General features: G+C 48.6%; 1 protein-coding gene across 1 annotated transcript in view; it reads left to right on the top strand.

Annotated features, from left to right (window-relative positions):
• Nucleotides 1-18,582, top strand: part of cacng2a (calcium channel, voltage-dependent, gamma subunit 2a) — a 69,654-nt gene that overhangs the window by 46,368 nt on the left and 4,704 nt on the right. Inside the window, exons 2-3 of the mRNA XM_006636822.3 lie at nt 1,793-1,876; nt 15,863-16,003. Coding sequence (XP_006636885.1) covers nt 1,793-1,876; nt 15,863-16,003 — 225 coding nt within the window. The remainder of the gene's footprint in view (nt 1-1,792; nt 1,877-15,862; nt 16,004-18,582) is intronic.

Below are 18,582 nucleotides of genomic sequence, written 5' to 3'. Positions count from 1 at the left end.
TACCCAAAGAGACTCACAGCTGGAATTGCTGCCAAAGGTGGTCTTCCCAAGTATTAATTCTGGGTGGGGTGAATACATATGCATTCCATTATTTTCTGTTTTTTATTTTTAATTAAGCGAGTCAAATGTCTGGATTTTTTTTTCCACCTTGACATTATAGAGTACTCTGTGTTGATGAACGGCAAAAATGCTCAGTTAAATGCATCATGGATCCACGCTGTAACGCAGTAAAATGTGAAAAAGTCCCGGGAGGGTGTAGACTTTCTATAGGCACTGTACGTCCTTGTGTGTGAGACTGTGTGTGTGTGTGAGAGAGAGAAACAGCGCTGGCTTCAACTGATACAGTCGTTTCACTTGAACCCCAAATCATCAATTAACGAAGCCCCCGTTTAATTGCGGCTGGGCGTGTGGAAAGCGAGGGTAATTAAGGCGCTCGTTAAATGAAGCAGAAGATGCAGAGAGACTCCAGTGGGATCTCGGCAATGCTCTAGCTCCCTTTCCCAGGCTCTCCCTGTGTCTCCCCCTCTCGGCCTCCAGCGCCCCCTTCTGTCTCTTTTCCTCCCCCCCCTCCCTTCCGGTCGCCCCCCCGCGTCACTGCGGCAGAGTGAGGAAACAAAATCAATGGCCGTCCGATCAGGCCAGCAGCGCTCATGACTGATGGACCAGGTGGACACGAGCAGTTCAGCACTTTTTTTTGTTTGCGCGTGAGCGTGCGTGGGTGGGGGGGGAGGGGTGAAAAATTGCAAACCACTCGATCAAAGGCCTTCACCTGCCATTCCATTCTCAAAGGTACCATTCCCTGTCATTTGCCCTCATTGGACCTCATTTAAAAAGGGGAGCCGCAGTCCCAGTTTCTCAGACCTCGGCACCGAAATCCATTCACTGGCATTCTAGAGAAGAAAATCCCGAGTTTCGAATTAGGCACAAAGTCGGGAGCTTTGTGGAAGTCCTGTAAGTCGCCACATTGTTGACTTGCTGAAAACCCATCCAGTGTCTTGACGAAAGGTTCCCAGACAGTCCATCTCAACAGCATGGCAGGCTAGATTGTGTGAGACGCCCCCAGTTGATCGCATCAGGAACTGATTTTGCTGAAAGAATATTAATTTATACTCTTGAGGGCCTATCTTGAAGCAGTCCCTTGGGGGGAATGTTTTCACCGCCTTCCAAGGTTACGAATTTATGACTCCTGACCGCTTGACTATCGGGACTGAAGAGATTCAGTTCCTTTGTCCTCAGTATGGCTTCGGGATTCCTTTGGCTTCAGGAATCACTCACTGTTCCTCATCTCTGGACTCCAAAATAACAATGCCTGCCTTTGGAATGTGGTGAGCAAAATTAGAAACCGGAATTCCCAGGAAAGACTTATTTGTCAATGTGGATGATTTCGACATGATCCCTCTGTACCTACGGTCCAAGCCTTTCATTCTGCATGCTAACATTCTGCTGTCCTTTTCTCAACACTTCACCACATCTAGAGGAATACAGTGATGATTCATCAACATAAGCACATAGAACATTTTCACAGGTCGCTTCTTTAAGGTCACTGCAACCTGCTTGATGTCTCCAGTGTGCGTCCCCTCCCACCTGCATGTAGCGCAGACATGTGTGTGGTCTGTGTGTCATCGCATCAGTAAGGCAGCTCAGGCTTGGTTCTGTGCTTTAGAATGAGACAGTGAAATCATGTCCCAGCCCTAACCCCCCCCAGCACGGTAAAGCTTAAGAAAAATTGAACAAAGAAGATATTTTTTTCGGCTCTGGGTGCCTAACCATGCCTTTCTGTTTGTTCCTGCAGGAAATTTTAAAGGGCTGTGTAAACAGATAGACCACTTTCCTGAGGACACAGACTACGAAGCAGACACAGCAGAGTACTTCTTACGTAAGTTGTCTGTGACTCCCCTACCTACCTCTCTCTCCTTTTCGCCCCCTCTGTGCCCCTGCGGCTCAGTTTGGAGCTGATCTGTACCCCCCTATGTGTAGGAACTATAGGAGCCACATCCCATCTCCTTCTCTTTCAGCAAGCGTTATCAAGAACATGAGAAAGTGGACACATCAAAGAGGGCCATTCTGTCCATCCAGACCTTAATTGTCACTTTTCTAGCTCACTTACCTGCTCTTTATTCTGAGAATCCTGTCGGGCTGTTTCTTAACCAGCCGGGGTATCAGCTTCAAGAAAATGGTGGGGTATCTTGTTCCAGGCTCCTGCAACTCTCCGTGTAAAGCTGTGCCTCTTATTCCCTGTCTTAAATGAACTCCCCCACCACTTCAAGTGTCCACTTGTGTCCTTTGCTTTGTGAACTTCCTGAGGACGTCCATATGGTCGGCTTTGTCTTTGGGGATTTTAGGTTGTTTTGAATATTTGATCCCCTCCTAGTCGTCTCTGATCAAGCCCATAAAGGAGTCAGTTCAACTGCTCAGCTGCGTTGTGCACAAGAATTTGGTGGCTTTGACAAACATTTTTCTGACGTGCCCCATCGTAGTTTGTGATAGTTATAGCAGCAAACGGCAATTAGTGGTGTTTCTTTCTTTTTTAAAACTCTGATTAGTTTCTTTTTTTTTTTCCTTGAAGACCATGTGTTCTCATTAATCTTGTTTGAAGACTTGGCTTTCTGGCCAGCCTCTTCCACGCCAGCTGTGGGTAAATGAGGCACGTGGACACTTTCTCCAACTTGCCTACCTGCAAGGTCATTTGTCATCCGACTCCCAGTGTGCTGCACACGCCTGACAGTGGAGGAAGCCCTGATCTCACCGTGAGGCCGCAGGCTTCTGACAGTTTACAAGGGGCGCTTTTTGCCAGAGAGCCGGAGCCCTGTGGTGCCTCTCAGGGAATCCTGATCCTAGCCAGCCAATGACGTGACCCAGGTTTGAGTTCACACCTGGTTAAGTGTACTGGTACCAGTGCGGTACTGGTTGAGCCCCTCAGGAAACCAGGGCTCAGCCAGTTCTAATCTCCCTTATGCTAAGATTTCTAAAAAAAATATCTAGAGGACCTGGGCAGCACAGCAGACCCGGTGGAATGGAGAAATGCTCAGGTGGTTACAAAGTGGAGCTGTAGGCTTCTTGCTAACGCTAGTGACTGTGATTGAAGTCCTGGCAGGAGCAGAGCCGTGCTAGTCACTGGTGTTGTGCAGTCTCCCCCGGCGATAGAGGACCAGGACTCTTGGTGAGGCACAGTTATCCACCGTCCAGAGAGTGGTGCTATCCATTTTCTGAACGAGCGACCGGGTTCGAATCCTGGCCGAGCCAATAGCCACACTGTTCCCTGGTGACATGAGTCAGTCCCTTGGCAAAGGTGACGTTAGCCACTGGTGTCATACCGGACGTGTTCAGAGCTTTTGAGGGTTTGAGTCCCTGCAGGGGTGGAGCGGAGCTGCCTTCTTCACAGAGGCTCTAGTCCCAGAGATGAACACGGGCTGTGGGCGTTTTGGACAGAATCTGGAGAGTTTCCTGTAAGAGAAGAGCAAAAGGACTAATCCATTCTTACAGACGGGAGGGGGTCCACTGAGTACAGACCCTACATAGCCAGAGCTACTGTATATGATTACAGGTCTTAGCAGTATGGTTAGACTTAGTGGTACTTAGACATAACTCTGAAACATGCCAAAAAATCTCATAAACCTATAGCTTCTTGACCTTAATCAGCTCAGCAAATGATGGACAACCTCCACTTTTTTTGGAGGGGGGGGGGGCGTTTGGCCTTGGTCCTGTCCACAGCTCCACGTGGAATATAGGAGGTGTCCTGTCCACTTCCGGCTCAGCCGGCGTCAAACGGGGTGAGCAAGTGTCGATTGGTGCGCGAACGCGCACGATGTATAAATGACTTCTTTAAAGATGACAGGATTGGGATACAGCTCCCAATGGTGTGCCAATTAGGACACACACTTCCATAAATATTTCAGCCTCTTCTATATAGGTCACTCCCTTCTCCCCCCCCCCATCTGCCTCTTTAGGATTGAAGTTCTACTTTCCTGCCGGCTGCAGAAAGTGGACTCAGACCTTCTGTGACTGTTAGCGTTAAGCAGCGGGTTTGGGCTGCCAGGTCACTTCCTGCAGTGCACTAAAAGGGCGAGCCCACCACGCACAGCAGAGGCGTGGGTCAGCTTGCAAGGTATCTCTCACGGCCTCTGAAGTCTGAGCATGTGCCGCATGGACAAAAGATTTTCCGCGGCAAAAGGAACTTTTTAGGAAGTGGCTGCTGGTGATCTTGAGGAGGTAGTTTCGAGGAGTCAGGCTTCGGGAGTTGTGACGACATCATCATTATTGATGATTCACTCCGCAGATTTTCCAATCCAGAATGTTTTGCATTCATGTACAGTACTGTATGTAGACGATGGTACATACTGCCACTGGTGCATTTAAGTAGAAATGTGTAAATAATAAAATAATAATGAAAAGACAGCAGGGCTAGCACCAGAAGGCTGTGGGAGTGATCCGCCACCCTATGTCCGCTGATCAATTGGAGGAGGATAATTGTAGACTGTATAAAAACCAGGAGGCACAGGTTTTCAGAGTTTGCCAGGCATTGCAAATATGCCATTTGGAGACAAGGGGCAGATCCACTGGGCTTGGTTGGGCCAGTGGGAGAAGGAACCAAACAAGTAAGGGTCACCGGCACCATCATAACGGTCTCTACCTTTGACCAAAATCAACTCCTGATGCTCAGATCCTCCTCGATCGGAGGGGGAGGGTGGTAGCCGAATCAAGAGGGAAAGAGAGAAGGAGGAGGAAGGATATAAAGAAGGTCAGACTCGGAAAGGCTGAGTTTAAGATGATGGTGACGTATGCGGGAGGAGATTGGCAGAGATGGTCAGCAGACGTTGAGCGCAATCTGCAGTGTCAAAGGCAGCAGACATTGCACAGGGAGGCAGCAGGAGCTGGCTGGAGAGAAGCAGTGAAAGAGAGGACAGCGGGCAAAGACCATGCCCTGCAAGAGGAAACTGGAGAACTGGTATGAGGGAATTAAGGTGCAGTCTAGTGCAGGAGCTCTACAACTCCAGTCCCTAGGTCAGAAGGCCATTAGACCATTAGACCATAGGCCATTTCTGTGCTTCTGTTAGTTACTAGCAGCTCCACACCTGGGAGAAGAGCTAAGGTGAGCTCATTAAGTTTTGACGGGACCGAATTAGACTTCCCCATGGCTTTGCGCTGTTTCTGGCTTAAAGAACCAAAGAAAATGTGCAGAGTTCAGAACCCCAAGGAGCAGAGCCGGGAGCCGCTGATGAGGACAGGACAGTGCAGAGTCTAGAGACATGGGCCAGATCCACTGGGTGGATCTATTTGAAGCCTCGCTGAAGGAGGCGCCTGCATTGTCAGCGAGGCCCGCTTTGGTTTCGCTGTGCGTTTTGCAGAGTCTGTGCACACGGCCTCCGGAGTGGCGCCTGGTTCCTGACCCAAACCGCAAACCAATAAAATCGATGTCATCACCGCCAGTGTCACTGTGGCGCACGCGGAGGGCTGATGGGAAAGGCAGGCGACCCCCTCCCAGGGGCATTGCCCCCGTAGCAATCAAAGAGCTGCCCTTTACAGGGCAGGCATCCCAGCAGCCCCGTGTTGAGTGAACATAAGCTGCTCACTGCCAATGAATTCCCTCTGTGAGAAAAACAAAATAAAATGGGGGAGATTAGGAGGCATGCTTAAAACAGAAGTGTGTGGTGTGCTTGAAATCCACTTTCCAGAGCTCATGTCATACGTGACCAGACTTTCAAAACTTTTCGCTTGACCCACTCTTGGTGCAGGTGGGTGTTGCACTTGGGGGCGTTTTCTAATGCCAACGGTAAAATTGATCCATTCTCCAAAAGCATTTCAGCACTTAGCAGGGCTGACTGATCACACAGCTTTTTGGCATTCGGATATGTGAGACACTGGAAAGCGTTGAGCACAGGAGACAAAGGGCGCTGTTTGAAGCAGCCATCCCCCTGATGTGGTTCTTCTCGATCGCCCAGTCAAAGCGATGAAAAACAGGGCGGTATTCTGACACCTCGACCTTTTGTCAGCGATGGAGACCAGGGAGATCTGTTAGGCATGGAAATGTTCCACAGAGTTTATGACCCTCTGGTCATATATGTAAGTGTTCCATACTTGTATGACCTCACCCTGCGGTCTGTGTGGGTCCCAATGTCCCAGTATGGTAGTGGGGACTCTATAGTGGAAAAAGGGTGCTGTCCTTCAGATGAGATGTAAAACCGAGGTTCTGACTTTTTTTGGTCAAAGAGTTAACGCTAGTGTTCTGGACGAATTTCCTCCTGGCCTTTACCAATCATGGCCTCCTAATAATCCCTATCTCTGAACTGGCTTCATCACTCTGTTCTCCTCCCCTGGGTGTTGGTGTTGTTTTATCTGATTCTACCGAATAAACATATACTGGGGCAAAGGTGTATAACACACGGGTGTCATTTATTTTTTTGCATCTGTGAATTTACATCATGCCTGGATGGATCAGTAGATCTGAGTAGAATTCTTGCAATGAGCAACAATGTTTTGTAACAGCGTTTACCAGGCCTGTTCCTAAAGGTTTGATTTTTTTGTTCTAGCTGAGCTCTTAGTTTCTTAATTGAACTTTTAATTGGCCTAAACTTCTGCTAAACAGTCGAGCAGATTCCTAGCTATCTTTGCTGAAGGTGACACGCAACCTGAAAACTGCAGCAGCAGAAAATGATTAAAAATGTCCAATTAAGGAAATCAATAGCTCACTCGGGGGTGAATTAGCGAGTTTGTGTTTTAACACTTTTATCTGTATTAAAGAACACACCAGATTTTTTCCTCACTTGCAGTCGGCAGTAAGTACTTCTGTGTTCGCTATCTCCTAGCCTGGAGTCACCCATGATCTTGGCTCAAGGCTACAGGTTTTGTTCCAGCCCTGGCAAGAAAGAGGTCAGTACATGTGCTGATTTAGACAGGCGATGTGCAACCATCAGCCAGTCTCCATGCTCTGAATCCATGCTGCTCAAAGTGCGAGCTACTATAGCTGATGCCACCCAGCGCAGGTGGCATCTGATCAGCTCTGTGCCAGAGCCAGGTGCCAGGGTGGGCTTTCCTGGACATAGCGGAAACACAGACTGCCAATGCCTGGATTCAAGAGCTCAATGAAAAACCATGCAGTGGGGTCGGGCCATAAGGGACCGACATCCGACCAAGAAGAGGAGATCCTCCGGGTAAAAATGGGGATGGGACGAAGGTCTCATAGATGAAAAGATTTGCGTCCTGGTATCTCGGAGCTGATAGCCAGATCATTCTGGGGGTACCAGCGCTTTTCTTGGAGAATCAAAGGAGAGAGCAGGGTAAGAGAGTGCAGAACACTAGACTGCAGAAGCTCAGAGCATCAGAATTGAGAGTAGAGTTGTATAGTGCAGAGCTGTGCAGCACAGACGGACTCAAGGCAGGGCAATGTAGCGTAGGGTGGTTTAACACAGTGCAGAAGGGGCTGTCGTCCCTGATTCTGGAAGACCCCTGCGTCTTCTGATTTTCTTTCCAACTGAGCTCTCGGTCACTCGGGCGAATTGATCCTTGGTTCCTCGGGGTCAGAATCGGGAACGGGGTAATTAATCTTGCTTGAACTGGCTTTTTACGTGGGAGCAAAGGTGCATTGGTGCAGCTGGGGAGCTGCAGAGCAATTCAGCTAACAGGCTCCTATCCTTCCTCTGCTTAACGACTTCTATCCCAAGGGCTCCTAATTAACAATGTCCAGGCGCAGGTGGGAGTGACAAGTCCCTCAGAAAGATAGAAACTCTTCTATGGAACCGAATCATTTGGAGATCAGAATCGTTAGAAACAAGAGGAGACCACTCAGTCCCTCTAGTCTGGTGACACACCTCCAAGAGGTATGTCAGTATGAAATGACAACACTGTGACAATGCCTAGAAGTGGGGTTTCAGTGCAGATGAGGACATCAGAACCATTACAAACGAGAGGAGGCCTGTTCCTAGCTCTAGTTTGGTAGATGGGAGTGAATTGGTCCCAGGATCCCATCCAGCAGTTTCCTGAATGAAGCCTGGGAATCGGCTTCAGCAACAAGGCCAGCTCCCGGACTCCCGCGGGGATCAGCGCTTTGCCATGGAATGCTGACATTCCACACACCTGAAGGAGGAAAAGGCGGAGGTGGATTGTGGGTGGCTACTGATTGTGAACCGCATCCATCTTCTGTAGAGTCGCTATCATCAGCGAGGGTTAAATTAGCCGGATCGATCCCGAGCACCGCTGGAGCAGGGAGCAGAAGACACAGAGTCCAGCGCAGAGCGTGGAGAGGAGTGGTGTCTTCTGGGAAAGGAGAGGGAGGGTTACCCCGTGTCTGTGTGTGTGTGTATGTGGGGTCCTTCAGCGTCGTGGTCGCCTCTGGAGACTGGATTGTCGCTGGGCGGTGATGTTTGAGGGGGGGTGGGGGGTTGCTATCTGCGTACACAGTGTTCACAGCAGCCCGGCGCCAGTCTACACTGCGGTTGTGCCGATCAATACGGTTCGATTTTCCCTTTTTTCCTGCCTGTCTCTCTGTCAGCGCTGCCACTGAGCACCAGAGCACAGGCTGTCCAGCAAAAAAGCGGGGAGATGCCCCAGCAGGGCTTATTCAGAAACTTCGTCTGGCTAAGTAGTGGGAAACCATCGCACTGTGTCTGCAGAAACAGGGGCCACCGCTGCTCGTGTATCGTGGGACCAAGTGTGTGATTCATGATTCAGGGTGGGACGCTGCAATATACAGGAATGTCCATCCGAGAGGAGCCCACAATAGCCCTTTGAGCAGTGGTGATGATGCTGATGGCAATGCATGTCACAGCCTCTTTTTGCATTCGTTAGGAAGAATATGGAGGGTCGCGGCCAAGCAGAATTCAACTTTAAATTTGCACAGCTCGCTCTATTAATCTGAGCCTGTTGGAAATTGCAGACTTCTGCCATTGTGGTGAAAAATCAGATGGCTGCAAAGCGCTGCCGTATGAAAGAAGCCCTCGGAGATGTTCTCCTGTTGTTTCTTACGCTCCTCCGGGGAGGAACATTGACAAAGGAGAGGGCAGGCTGACCAGTGCTGAGAACAACGCTCGGGTTCGCAGCGCGGGAGGCGAACGGAAATCTCGTCGCGCAAGGAAGAAGCCCAGGATGAGTTTCCAGCCATGTCAGGTGACACCTGTTGTCCCGCTGTGCGCAGGGCCGGAGTCTGGTGTGCGTAGGCCCCAGGCACGTTCACTCCATGCAAATGTGCAAAAAGAGGGGTAAACGGCAACCGAATTATGTCGATTGACACGCTGCCCTTTCAGCGATTCCAATGCTAAACCGCGTGATTGATGGGGCGAGCCGAGCGGCCATCACTTCGATACCGCTGGTTTCTGGAACAGCCGCCAGAGAGCGGATGATCATTGATTCGGAGCACCTAGCTCCAAGTGTGTTGTTTCAGCTCATTTCTCGTTTGTCACTGGTGTTTCCCTCCTTCTTGGCCCTAAAAAGTTCGTTGGCCTTAGGCACAATGGGAAATCCGGCACTGGCTGTGCGTTAAAGAGGATTACAGGTGGAAGAGGGGTTACTGGTGAGAGGAGGTGCGTCAGTTTGGCCCATCGTGCTCCTACACTTGCTCAGTAGCTCGTTGACCCCAGAGCCTCCTTCTCAAGAGGGCAAGAGTTTCGCGCCAAACAACCACAAGTCCTTGTATATAGAAAGTCCTCCTGGTTTCTGTCTGACATTACCTTTGTACCTCTGTGCTCCTAACCTAATTCCCTCTTTGAGCTTTAAGCATTGTCCAGAAGTTGGTCGAGAAAACCTCCACAAAAGTGGGATTTTAGTTTTCAGAAACCAAATGTTTTCATCACTGCTGATGTGGAATACACGCTGGGTGAGAAACCTGTGTTGTTGGGGGGGGTGTGGGTAGGTGTGGGGTGTAATAGTCCCAAATTGTGACACCCATCTTGAGCAAGAGGGTAACGGAAAAGCCCCAGCGAACAGATTTCTTGCCCTCTTGTAAGAAAAGGAAATAGAGTGTATCTGGAAGTTCCTGTGCTGGAGATATTTAGTTGAGCTGTAAATCCTTTCGGATGACCCTGGGCAGCCGAGTCTGTTGCGGGATGGGACCGTTTTGCTGGAAGTTAACTTGCCGGTCTTCTCCCGGAGACAATGCGGATCCTTGTAAGCGGACATATTAATGGGGGTGGGGGAGACAAAGCTCTTGTCCATTCAGCTCATAACTCAGAGCAATTAATAGTGCTCCCTGAAGTGGGCTAATTAAATCGTAAGTCACCGAGGCTTACAGAGAACACTGCAGCAAAAAAAAACGCTGAAACCTTTGCTGGATGTGCTGAGCAGTTAAAGGGGTAGGGCCCCTCTGGATTTCTCCCATTGTCCGTTGCTGCTCTCCCATATCAAGCCCCAGCCTGTGACTCCTCTCCCATCCTTTCCTCACACAGGCTCCTAGGGTGCTGAGATTAACAGCAGTCCTTAACATGCAGTATTGAAGGAAAAGCAGGATGACAAGCACCACAATATGTTTCACCACTGCTTCATCCAGTAGAGCGTCACAGGGGAGCCAGGACCTGTCCCAGCATGCAGCAGGTGCAAGGCAGGGTACACCCTGGACAGGACGCCAGTCCGTCACAGGGCAGACAGACACAATCACACCAGGGCTAGTCTTCCGAGAAGCCAGTGGACCCACCAGTGGAAGGAAACTAGAGCACCTGGAGGAAACCCTCACAAACCCAGGGAGAACATGCAAGCTCCACACAGACAGCACCACGGGTCCAGACTGGAACCCAGGGTCCCAGCACTGTGAGGCAGCGATGCTGGCGCCTGCGCCAATGTGCCTCTCTTCTTGCATTTTTAAACATTGTAATAACTCGTTTAGAAATGCCAATCACTTTTTCCCACTTACATGCTCTAAACCATTTAGAAGAGTCAGGTGTTCTTCAGCGCAGTACAGCATTACTGTACCAGCCCAGTACCAGTACTAGCGCACCAGCCCAGAAGAGTTAAAGACTAAGGGGATAAAAAGCACGAGCTGCGGAATAGGAGCCAAAGGGCTGGGAAGCCCACTTAGACCACAGCCCGAAAGCTCGAAAGGCTGTGTGGAAAAATCCTAAGCCGTAGTTTATTTACTGCTACTGTGAGATCTTTAGGGGCCTGGAGCGGACAAGGCCTCATGTTAACCCCCATGAAAGATGACGTTTCCTGCAGATCTTGGTTCTGAATTTTCTCTGACACCGCGTCGCTGTCCGCAGACGGCCTCGTTTTTCCCAATAGCAGCCCCCCCCCACCTCCCCCACCCAACACACACACACACCCCGCCCCCACCGCCCTCCCTGAGCTTCTGAAATCCGAGCAGGACAGATCTCGGGGCGCTCCAGTGGTGACCCACATGGCGATGGATTGGGGTTGGCATTGAGCCGGTTCCAGAGGCAGGGAAACTGTGCGGAGTCGAGTGTCAGGTTAGTGGAGCTGAAGAGCCTGTCAGAGTGGCTGATTCAAGCTGATTCAATGCGGGGCGAAACAGCTGTGGCAGGTTTGAGCTTTTGAAAAAACACTCATATATAATGGATTGGTCCTTTCAGCAGTAAAATGCATCATATATATGCATATATATATATATCTATCTCAAACTTAATTGCAGGAGTTTTGAAACACTCCCACTCAGGGATATTTCTGTACCCAATCTCAGCCTCCAGTGAATGATGTAGATGGAAAGAGGATGGTTCTGTTTTTAATCAGGTTCAAAATAGAATCAACGCAGTTTAATCTCGCAAAATAAAGACGACACTGAGGTCAAGATTAACAGGCTGCTGGAGGTCTGTACCGTCTTAGAGGACACTCCTAGAAAGACATTAGTCTGTTGGATTTGTACAGCGTCGAGAGACGGCGGCGAAGCTACTGAACAACCGCATTCCTGTGGTCTTCGGTCTCGTATAGGAATTTTCAGTCAGTGATTAATGATCGTGTTAATCATAGCTGATCTTGCTTAGAATTAGAATCTATTACGTAATCGGGCGCTTAGTTAGAATGAAAGCCGGAACAACCTTCTGTGAGTCAACTAGAAGTGGAGTGTGAATGTGAGCGAGATTTGTACCTGCTCCAAGAAAGGGGGTTAATTACTTTAATTTGGAAACAAGTTTGTCTTTGAGGTTCGTCCTACAAAGGTTTGTTTTATGCACGATGGGGGGGTTCTAGGTTTGATTCTGGTCTGAGGTGGGCTGTCTGTGTGGAGTTTGCATGTTCTCCCCCCCAGAGTTTGATTGAGTATTCTGTGTCTGTTCCAGTTTGCCCTGTTGTTTAATCCTTCCCTCTGTGGTTCCATGATAAACTGGCCTTCCGTCCGCAGACACAGTCAGGCTGTGATTGTCCAGTGTGTCACATCACAGTGTGTCACACAGTGGCTGTTCTCTGTCTGTCAAGACAAGGCTCCTTCATCCCAGCTTTTCAGAGCTGCCAGAGGTCATCAGATTGCTTTGTTTATAACCTCCCCCAGACTTTGACTTAAATCTCTTGACATCTTACTTGCACTCAGGTACGATCATTTCCTCCCCACACGGCAACACTGGAGATCAATGACAGTGAAAAGGGGTTGATGCAAATCTCACTGAAGTCACTGCACGCTCCCGGGCCTCTCTGTCAGTATCAACCAAATCTGGGAGCTCACAGCCACAGAGCCCCTGGTGAACTTTGACCCCTCCCAGTCCTGAGTTGCTCAGTCAATGTGCGCAACCTCTAGGGAACTGGTGGTCCAAGCTGGCTGATGATGATGATGAGGCCTGCAAGGTCACTCCAGGGCCTGTCCCTTTTCCCCAGCAGCCGTAAGTATAAGGAGAAATAAAGGACAGGGAGAATTCTGCAGAAAATGGCTATCGAATTCCAAGCAAGAGCGATGCACGGTGAATGTTCGTTGATGTCGGAGTCAGAAGGGGTACAGTGAGCTGGGTTACCAGAGGGAGAGAGAGGGCAACACAGTTGTCCTCAGCGTAGGGCATCCGAGAATGAAGACGCCTTTAATTTTTAATTGGGCCGCTGGCTGTAACACTACACCTAACCCACTTTCACAAACCACAGAGGGAGACAGATCCACCACAGGAGGGGGGGAGAGGGCGGGGGATAAGGGGTGGAGCGATGGGAGGATGAGTTTTGCAGCCAGACCTAGACCAGGCTCAGACTGTGAAACAAACACATGACGGCCTGACAAAACCGTATGGCAAGAGCTGCAGAAGTGAGCCTTGGTGCAAATTGAAAATGCTCTTTCTCCATCAAGGCCGAAAAAATGCCGGCCCCCCTTCGGTCCAGCCCTGGTGCATGCTGGTATAGTTTTCAAACCCACTCTCGCAGCAAGCGACCCCAAACCTGTACTTTTTCACAAGCTGAAAATGTTCCAGAGGGTCACATGAAGCAGACTGATAACTCAGTTCTGGGAACGATGAAGTCATTCAGAGATCACGTCGACAGACACTGGGATCAGAGAGCACCAAGGAGAAGGGAAGACCCGATCTAGTGATTTTGTCAGCAAACTGGCAGTTAGTCATAGTCGGTGTGTCCCTATGCCAGTCAGTTATAGGCAGTGTGCCCCTGTGTCAGTTAGTCATAGTCGGTGTGTCCCTATGCCAGTCAGTTATAGGCAGTGTGCCCCTGTGTCAGTTAGTCATAGTCGGTGTGTCCCTGTGCCAGTCAGTTATAGGCAGTGTGCCCCTGTGTCAGTTAGTCATAGTCGGTGTGTCCCTATGCCAGTCAGTTATAGGCAGTGTGCCCCTGTGTCAGTCATAGTCGGTGTGTCCCTATGCCAGTCAGTTATAGGCAGTGTGCCCCTGTGTCAGTTAGTCATAGTCGGTGTGTCCCTATGCCAGTCAGTTATAGGCAGTGTGCCCCTGTGTCAGTTAGTCATAGTCGGTGTGTCCCTATGCCAGTCAGTTATAGGCAGTGTGCCCCTGTGTCAGTTAGTCATAGTCGGTGTGTCCCTATGCCAGTCAGTTATAGGCAGTGTGCCCCTGTGTCAGTTAGTCATAGTCGGTGTGTCCCTATGCCAGTCAGTTATAGGCAGTGTGCCCCTGTGTCAGTTAGTCATAGTCGGTGTGTCCCTATGCCAGTCAGTTATAGTCAGTGTGCCCCTGTGTCAGTTAGTCATAGTCAGTGTGTCACCTTGCTAGTCAGTCATAGTGAGTGTGCCACTGTGCCACTGTGCCAGTCATAGTCTGCAGACTTGACGAGGAACCTTGCTAAAATGTATTTCCTGAAAATGGCAGACCAGAACAACAGATGTTTAGCTTTTCCTGGAGATTCCCCTGACTTATTTATAGGCTAATCCTCACGCCTTTCGTACAAAGGAAAAACAAACCAACATGCATTGTCAAACACAGATGTGTCTTCCACTATTGAACAAACGTGTGGATTACACAGCACTAATGCTTCTCAGATTACTTAGAGGGCCATAACTCCAGACAAGATGCTAAGGAAGTGCTGCAGATGTAGTTAGACAAAAAATCTTTTCAAGCAGAGATTATCAGTCACCTCCGATATTTTGTTTTTGTAATTTAAAGCTTGTCTTTCTCTTATTATCATTGACCGACACTAAATACATGGCAGTCAAGAGTGGGAACATGGGAACAAGAAGGAAACCTCATCTTGCAATGAACAGGATTTCCAACAGGTTCAAGTGATGAATTTTAATGGTAAAACAAGCTTTCAGACATGTTAGCAAATTACAAAGACCTGTAAGAGTGGCCTCAGCTATATCAAGGAACCATTAGTCTGTGTGTCTGTCAGGGGGCTTAACCCTGCAGGATGGATGAGATTTTCACACTCCATCACCTCTAACAGACCCAGAGACAATGATAATTGTGACCAAATAGATAAATCTTCGCTTTTGTAAAGTAACTTGTGGTAAAATTACCACTTTTGAGGAAAAAAAACATATTGCTTCACTCCAGAATTTTAGGTTTTGGGTACCCCTGCTAATGACTGGTTATTAGGCTTTTCCAATCATATAAAAGCATCAGAGCATCAGTGACAGGTTTGCTAATGGGCACAGATGGTATGTCCTCTCTTTAAAGACACATTAAACTAGATGTCATGGCTTGTGACATCCATCCATAAATTCACTGAAAGGTACAGTACATGGACACACTTAATGCTGATGCACTTCCAGAGGTGATCAGGAGATATAAAAGACCATAAATCTCGGGCTTGGAAAAGTGCAGACATAAGCAAGTTTTCTCTGAACGTTTTTTTCTGACCTGGAGCTTTCTTCCTGCCATTCAAGGGTCCTTCTTAAATTCCAATTTCAATTGAGGTCACAATTAAATGTTGAACTGATTAATTAGTTAGAGACCTACAAAGTATAGTGCTTTTCATACCAAAGTGGTTTACACATAGTGTACCCCTTAAGTGTAGCCCCCATCTGGGAGACACACAACAGCCGCCCTGACCTGGACGACACAAAGTGTTCGTTCTGTACCAGCAGCCCCACCGGGCTAAACTACATAATATTTTTGATTCTGTGTATTTAGAGTTTCAACGGAGAACGTCAAAATAAGAGAAATCACAGTGATGACAGAAACACACAGGAAGCTGCGTATTGAGATTTTCCTCGCAATATAAAATAAGACAAGAAATTCTATTAAAGTGTGAATATGCCCGACTAACATATGAATGAATGCCAGAATGAAATATTTTTATTGCAGGTTCCTCCTAACATATCTTGCAATCTTTTTTACCTGGTGTGTCTGGAATACGTTGAGATACCGCAATATTATTCTGGAATGCATCTCTTCACATCCGTTTTGGTGTTCTTATATTTCTTTTCTGCCTTAAAGGGAATTATTGAAACGTAATGACATTTAAAGTTGTTGTTTTTTTTCCGGTGATATGTCTTGCATCTCCCGGGTGAAAGCTCGCCGGTCTCACTGTCCGCCTCTGTCCCCCGGTGTAGGTGCAGTACGTGCCTCCAGCATCTTCCCCATTCTGAGCGTCATCCTGCTGTTCATGGGGGGGCTGTGCATCGCAGCCAGCGAGTTCTACAAGACGCGGCACAACATCATCCTCAGCGCCGGCATCTTCTTCGTATCGGCAGGTAGGCAGCTGAGGGGATCGGTCTCTTGCCGTGAAGACTGCCGAGGGACTGAACCCTTTCAGTCCTGGACAGAGATGACAAATCCACAGGGAGTGTGAGACACAAATAAGGCTGGACAAGTGGAAAGGGCATGGAAGTGCGTCTGAAACGGAGGACAGGAGGCTGTCTTTACTTACAGTAGAGGATTGTAGGAGAATGGCAAAAGGTACCAGGCCATGCTGTTGGAGCTGATATTCTGGTTTGTTTCAAAATCAGCCCCATGAGGCACTTAGATTCTTGAATGGCTTCCTCTCATGTGAGGCGGAAAGTTGGAAACGTTCTACATTTCTGAGCTTATGAAAATAAGTGGCGCAGGGGTTAGCATTGCTGCCTTGCGGCACTGGGGTCCTGGGTTCAATTCCTGGGCTGTTATCTGTGTGGAGTTTGCATGTTCTCCTTGTGTTTGTGTGGGTTTCCTCCGGGTGCTCCTGTTTCCTCCCACAGTCCAAAGACATACTAGTGGGTTCGTTATATGCTGGGAAAACTGGCCCTGGTGTGCGAGTGGGGGTGTGTCTATGTCTGTGTGTGTCCTGTGATGGACTGGCGTCCCAGCCACGGTGTACCCTGCCTTGTGCCTGTTGTTTGCCAGAATAGGCTCTGGCTCTGAACATACTGTAAGGTCATAAGGAAGACAAGGCCATACATCCCATCAAGGTCAAGAGGCTGCGAGCAGCTTATGGGTCCAAGTATCTCAGTCAGTCCCTTTCCTGTTCTCCCTCCTTCCTCCTAGTTTCTACTTGTGTTCTAAGGTCCTTGTTTCATTGTAGGTCCTCTGATATGACTTTATCAGTATCTTCCAGGATTTTATATATTGGCTTATCTATTAATGTCATTTTATTGGGTTCCAGTGACAGTGTATCCACTCAAATATGAATTTCTAGAGCACACATTGAATGTGTATGTGTCTGTAATATAATTTAATATACATTAAATATAAATTAATATACATTACTGCTATATACATAGCATTGAACAACATATTACACTGTATTTTCAATTTTTTGTCGGGAAAATTTTCAGATATATTGATAAAGAGTTCTCATACATACAGTATATATGTCAATGTCTGGGTGTATGCTGAAATATTAATGTATAAATCTATTTCAGTCAATGTTACTGGATATTTCTGTGTAATAGCAATAGGTCACATTGATTCATTGGTTCAATTAGTCAGGGTAATTATGATTATTTATATAGTAGTACGTCCAAAAGGCTCGCTATCTGGCTATTTAAGGCAAAGCCAAGAAAACACACTCACGGTTTTTGCTGGCAGTTACTTATCTCACTTGGACTTGAGTGCGCTGTGTCATGTTGTGGTGGTTGGACACATGGGTAGATGTATGTGGTGAAATGCAGGGGGATTTCCAGCTGTTCAGTCACGCCGTGGAAACCTGAGCCGAGCTCTGCCTCAATTTAAAGAGCCACCCATCGGCCCCTCCGGTGAACCCCTCTTGAACTCACCCCACAGCCCCGGCTCCTCAAGTCCCGAGCGGAAGAGCTGGCGGAGGATGACGCCGGGATCTCATGGGTGGGACGTTGGATGAAGGTTGCAAAGGAAGGAGACGTCCAAAGGTCCAGACCAGTCCCGCCAGCAGAGACAGCTTCTGCATGAGCCAAGAGGTCTTGCACTTGCGCATTCAGTGGAAACACCATCTTCCAGCATGTGCACTGCAGCCCCAGGGCCAATCAGATAATGATGAGGAGAACGGGACTGGTCACAGACTGGCACAGTGATGGCAGCTACAAGACGCAACAAGAAGATCTAGCACATGAGCCCTGTGAGGCAAGTGAGCAGCCCTTTTAAGGATCCCTTCTGCTCACCCCACATGGGCATTGTCACCTTTTCCTGACAAAATGACCTTGTCTAGTGGGATCACCTTTGCCTAAGTCTAAAACAACAAGGTTACAAAAATCGGATTCAAGGCCTGGAACATCATACACCTGATGGACACATCTAGCAGGGATTGCCCAGAGCTTCAGACTGAAAGTATAGCCTATGAACTGGGGCAGTATAATATGTATGCTGGTGTCCCAAGCAAGACTTGTCATGAAGTAGTTATAATCCCTCCCCTACTCTAAATAGGCAAGTTGTAGACACGGGAGACACCTCAAAGCACAAGAGAGGTTTTAGCAATGCTGCCTCCAGAATATCATGTGAATACAGCCAAAGGACAAATGACCCAACGCGAACATCCTCTCATGATCAAACACAGTGAGCACTGAGGGGATGATCAACCATCGTCAACTTTGCTGATCGGGCTGTGTCGTCCGGATGTCCAACTCCGGAATCCCAAATCAGGTCTCTATTTCCGAGCTCAAACATGGCCTACGCTCAAGATGGGGGGCACAGGGAGTAATTCAAAGACATCCTCAAGGCCACCACGACGAACTGCAGCATCGAAGCAGACTAGTGGGGGACAATTGCACCCAAGGAACGATTTGAGTTCTTTGAAACCATCTAAGGGCAGAGTTATGGTTCCGCCATCTCGCCACCAGGGGGCACTCCACGCTCTAGTCGCTATTCCTGCCTGGCGGCGGAG

This window comes from Lepisosteus oculatus, chromosome 12 (assembly GCF_040954835.1).
Source record: "Lepisosteus oculatus isolate fLepOcu1 chromosome 12, fLepOcu1.hap2, whole genome shotgun sequence".
NCBI lineage: Eukaryota > Metazoa > Chordata > Actinopteri > Semionotiformes > Lepisosteidae > Lepisosteus > Lepisosteus oculatus.
The sequence above is the reverse complement of the archived record's forward strand: the minus strand, read 5'-3'. Positions and strand labels throughout refer to the sequence as shown.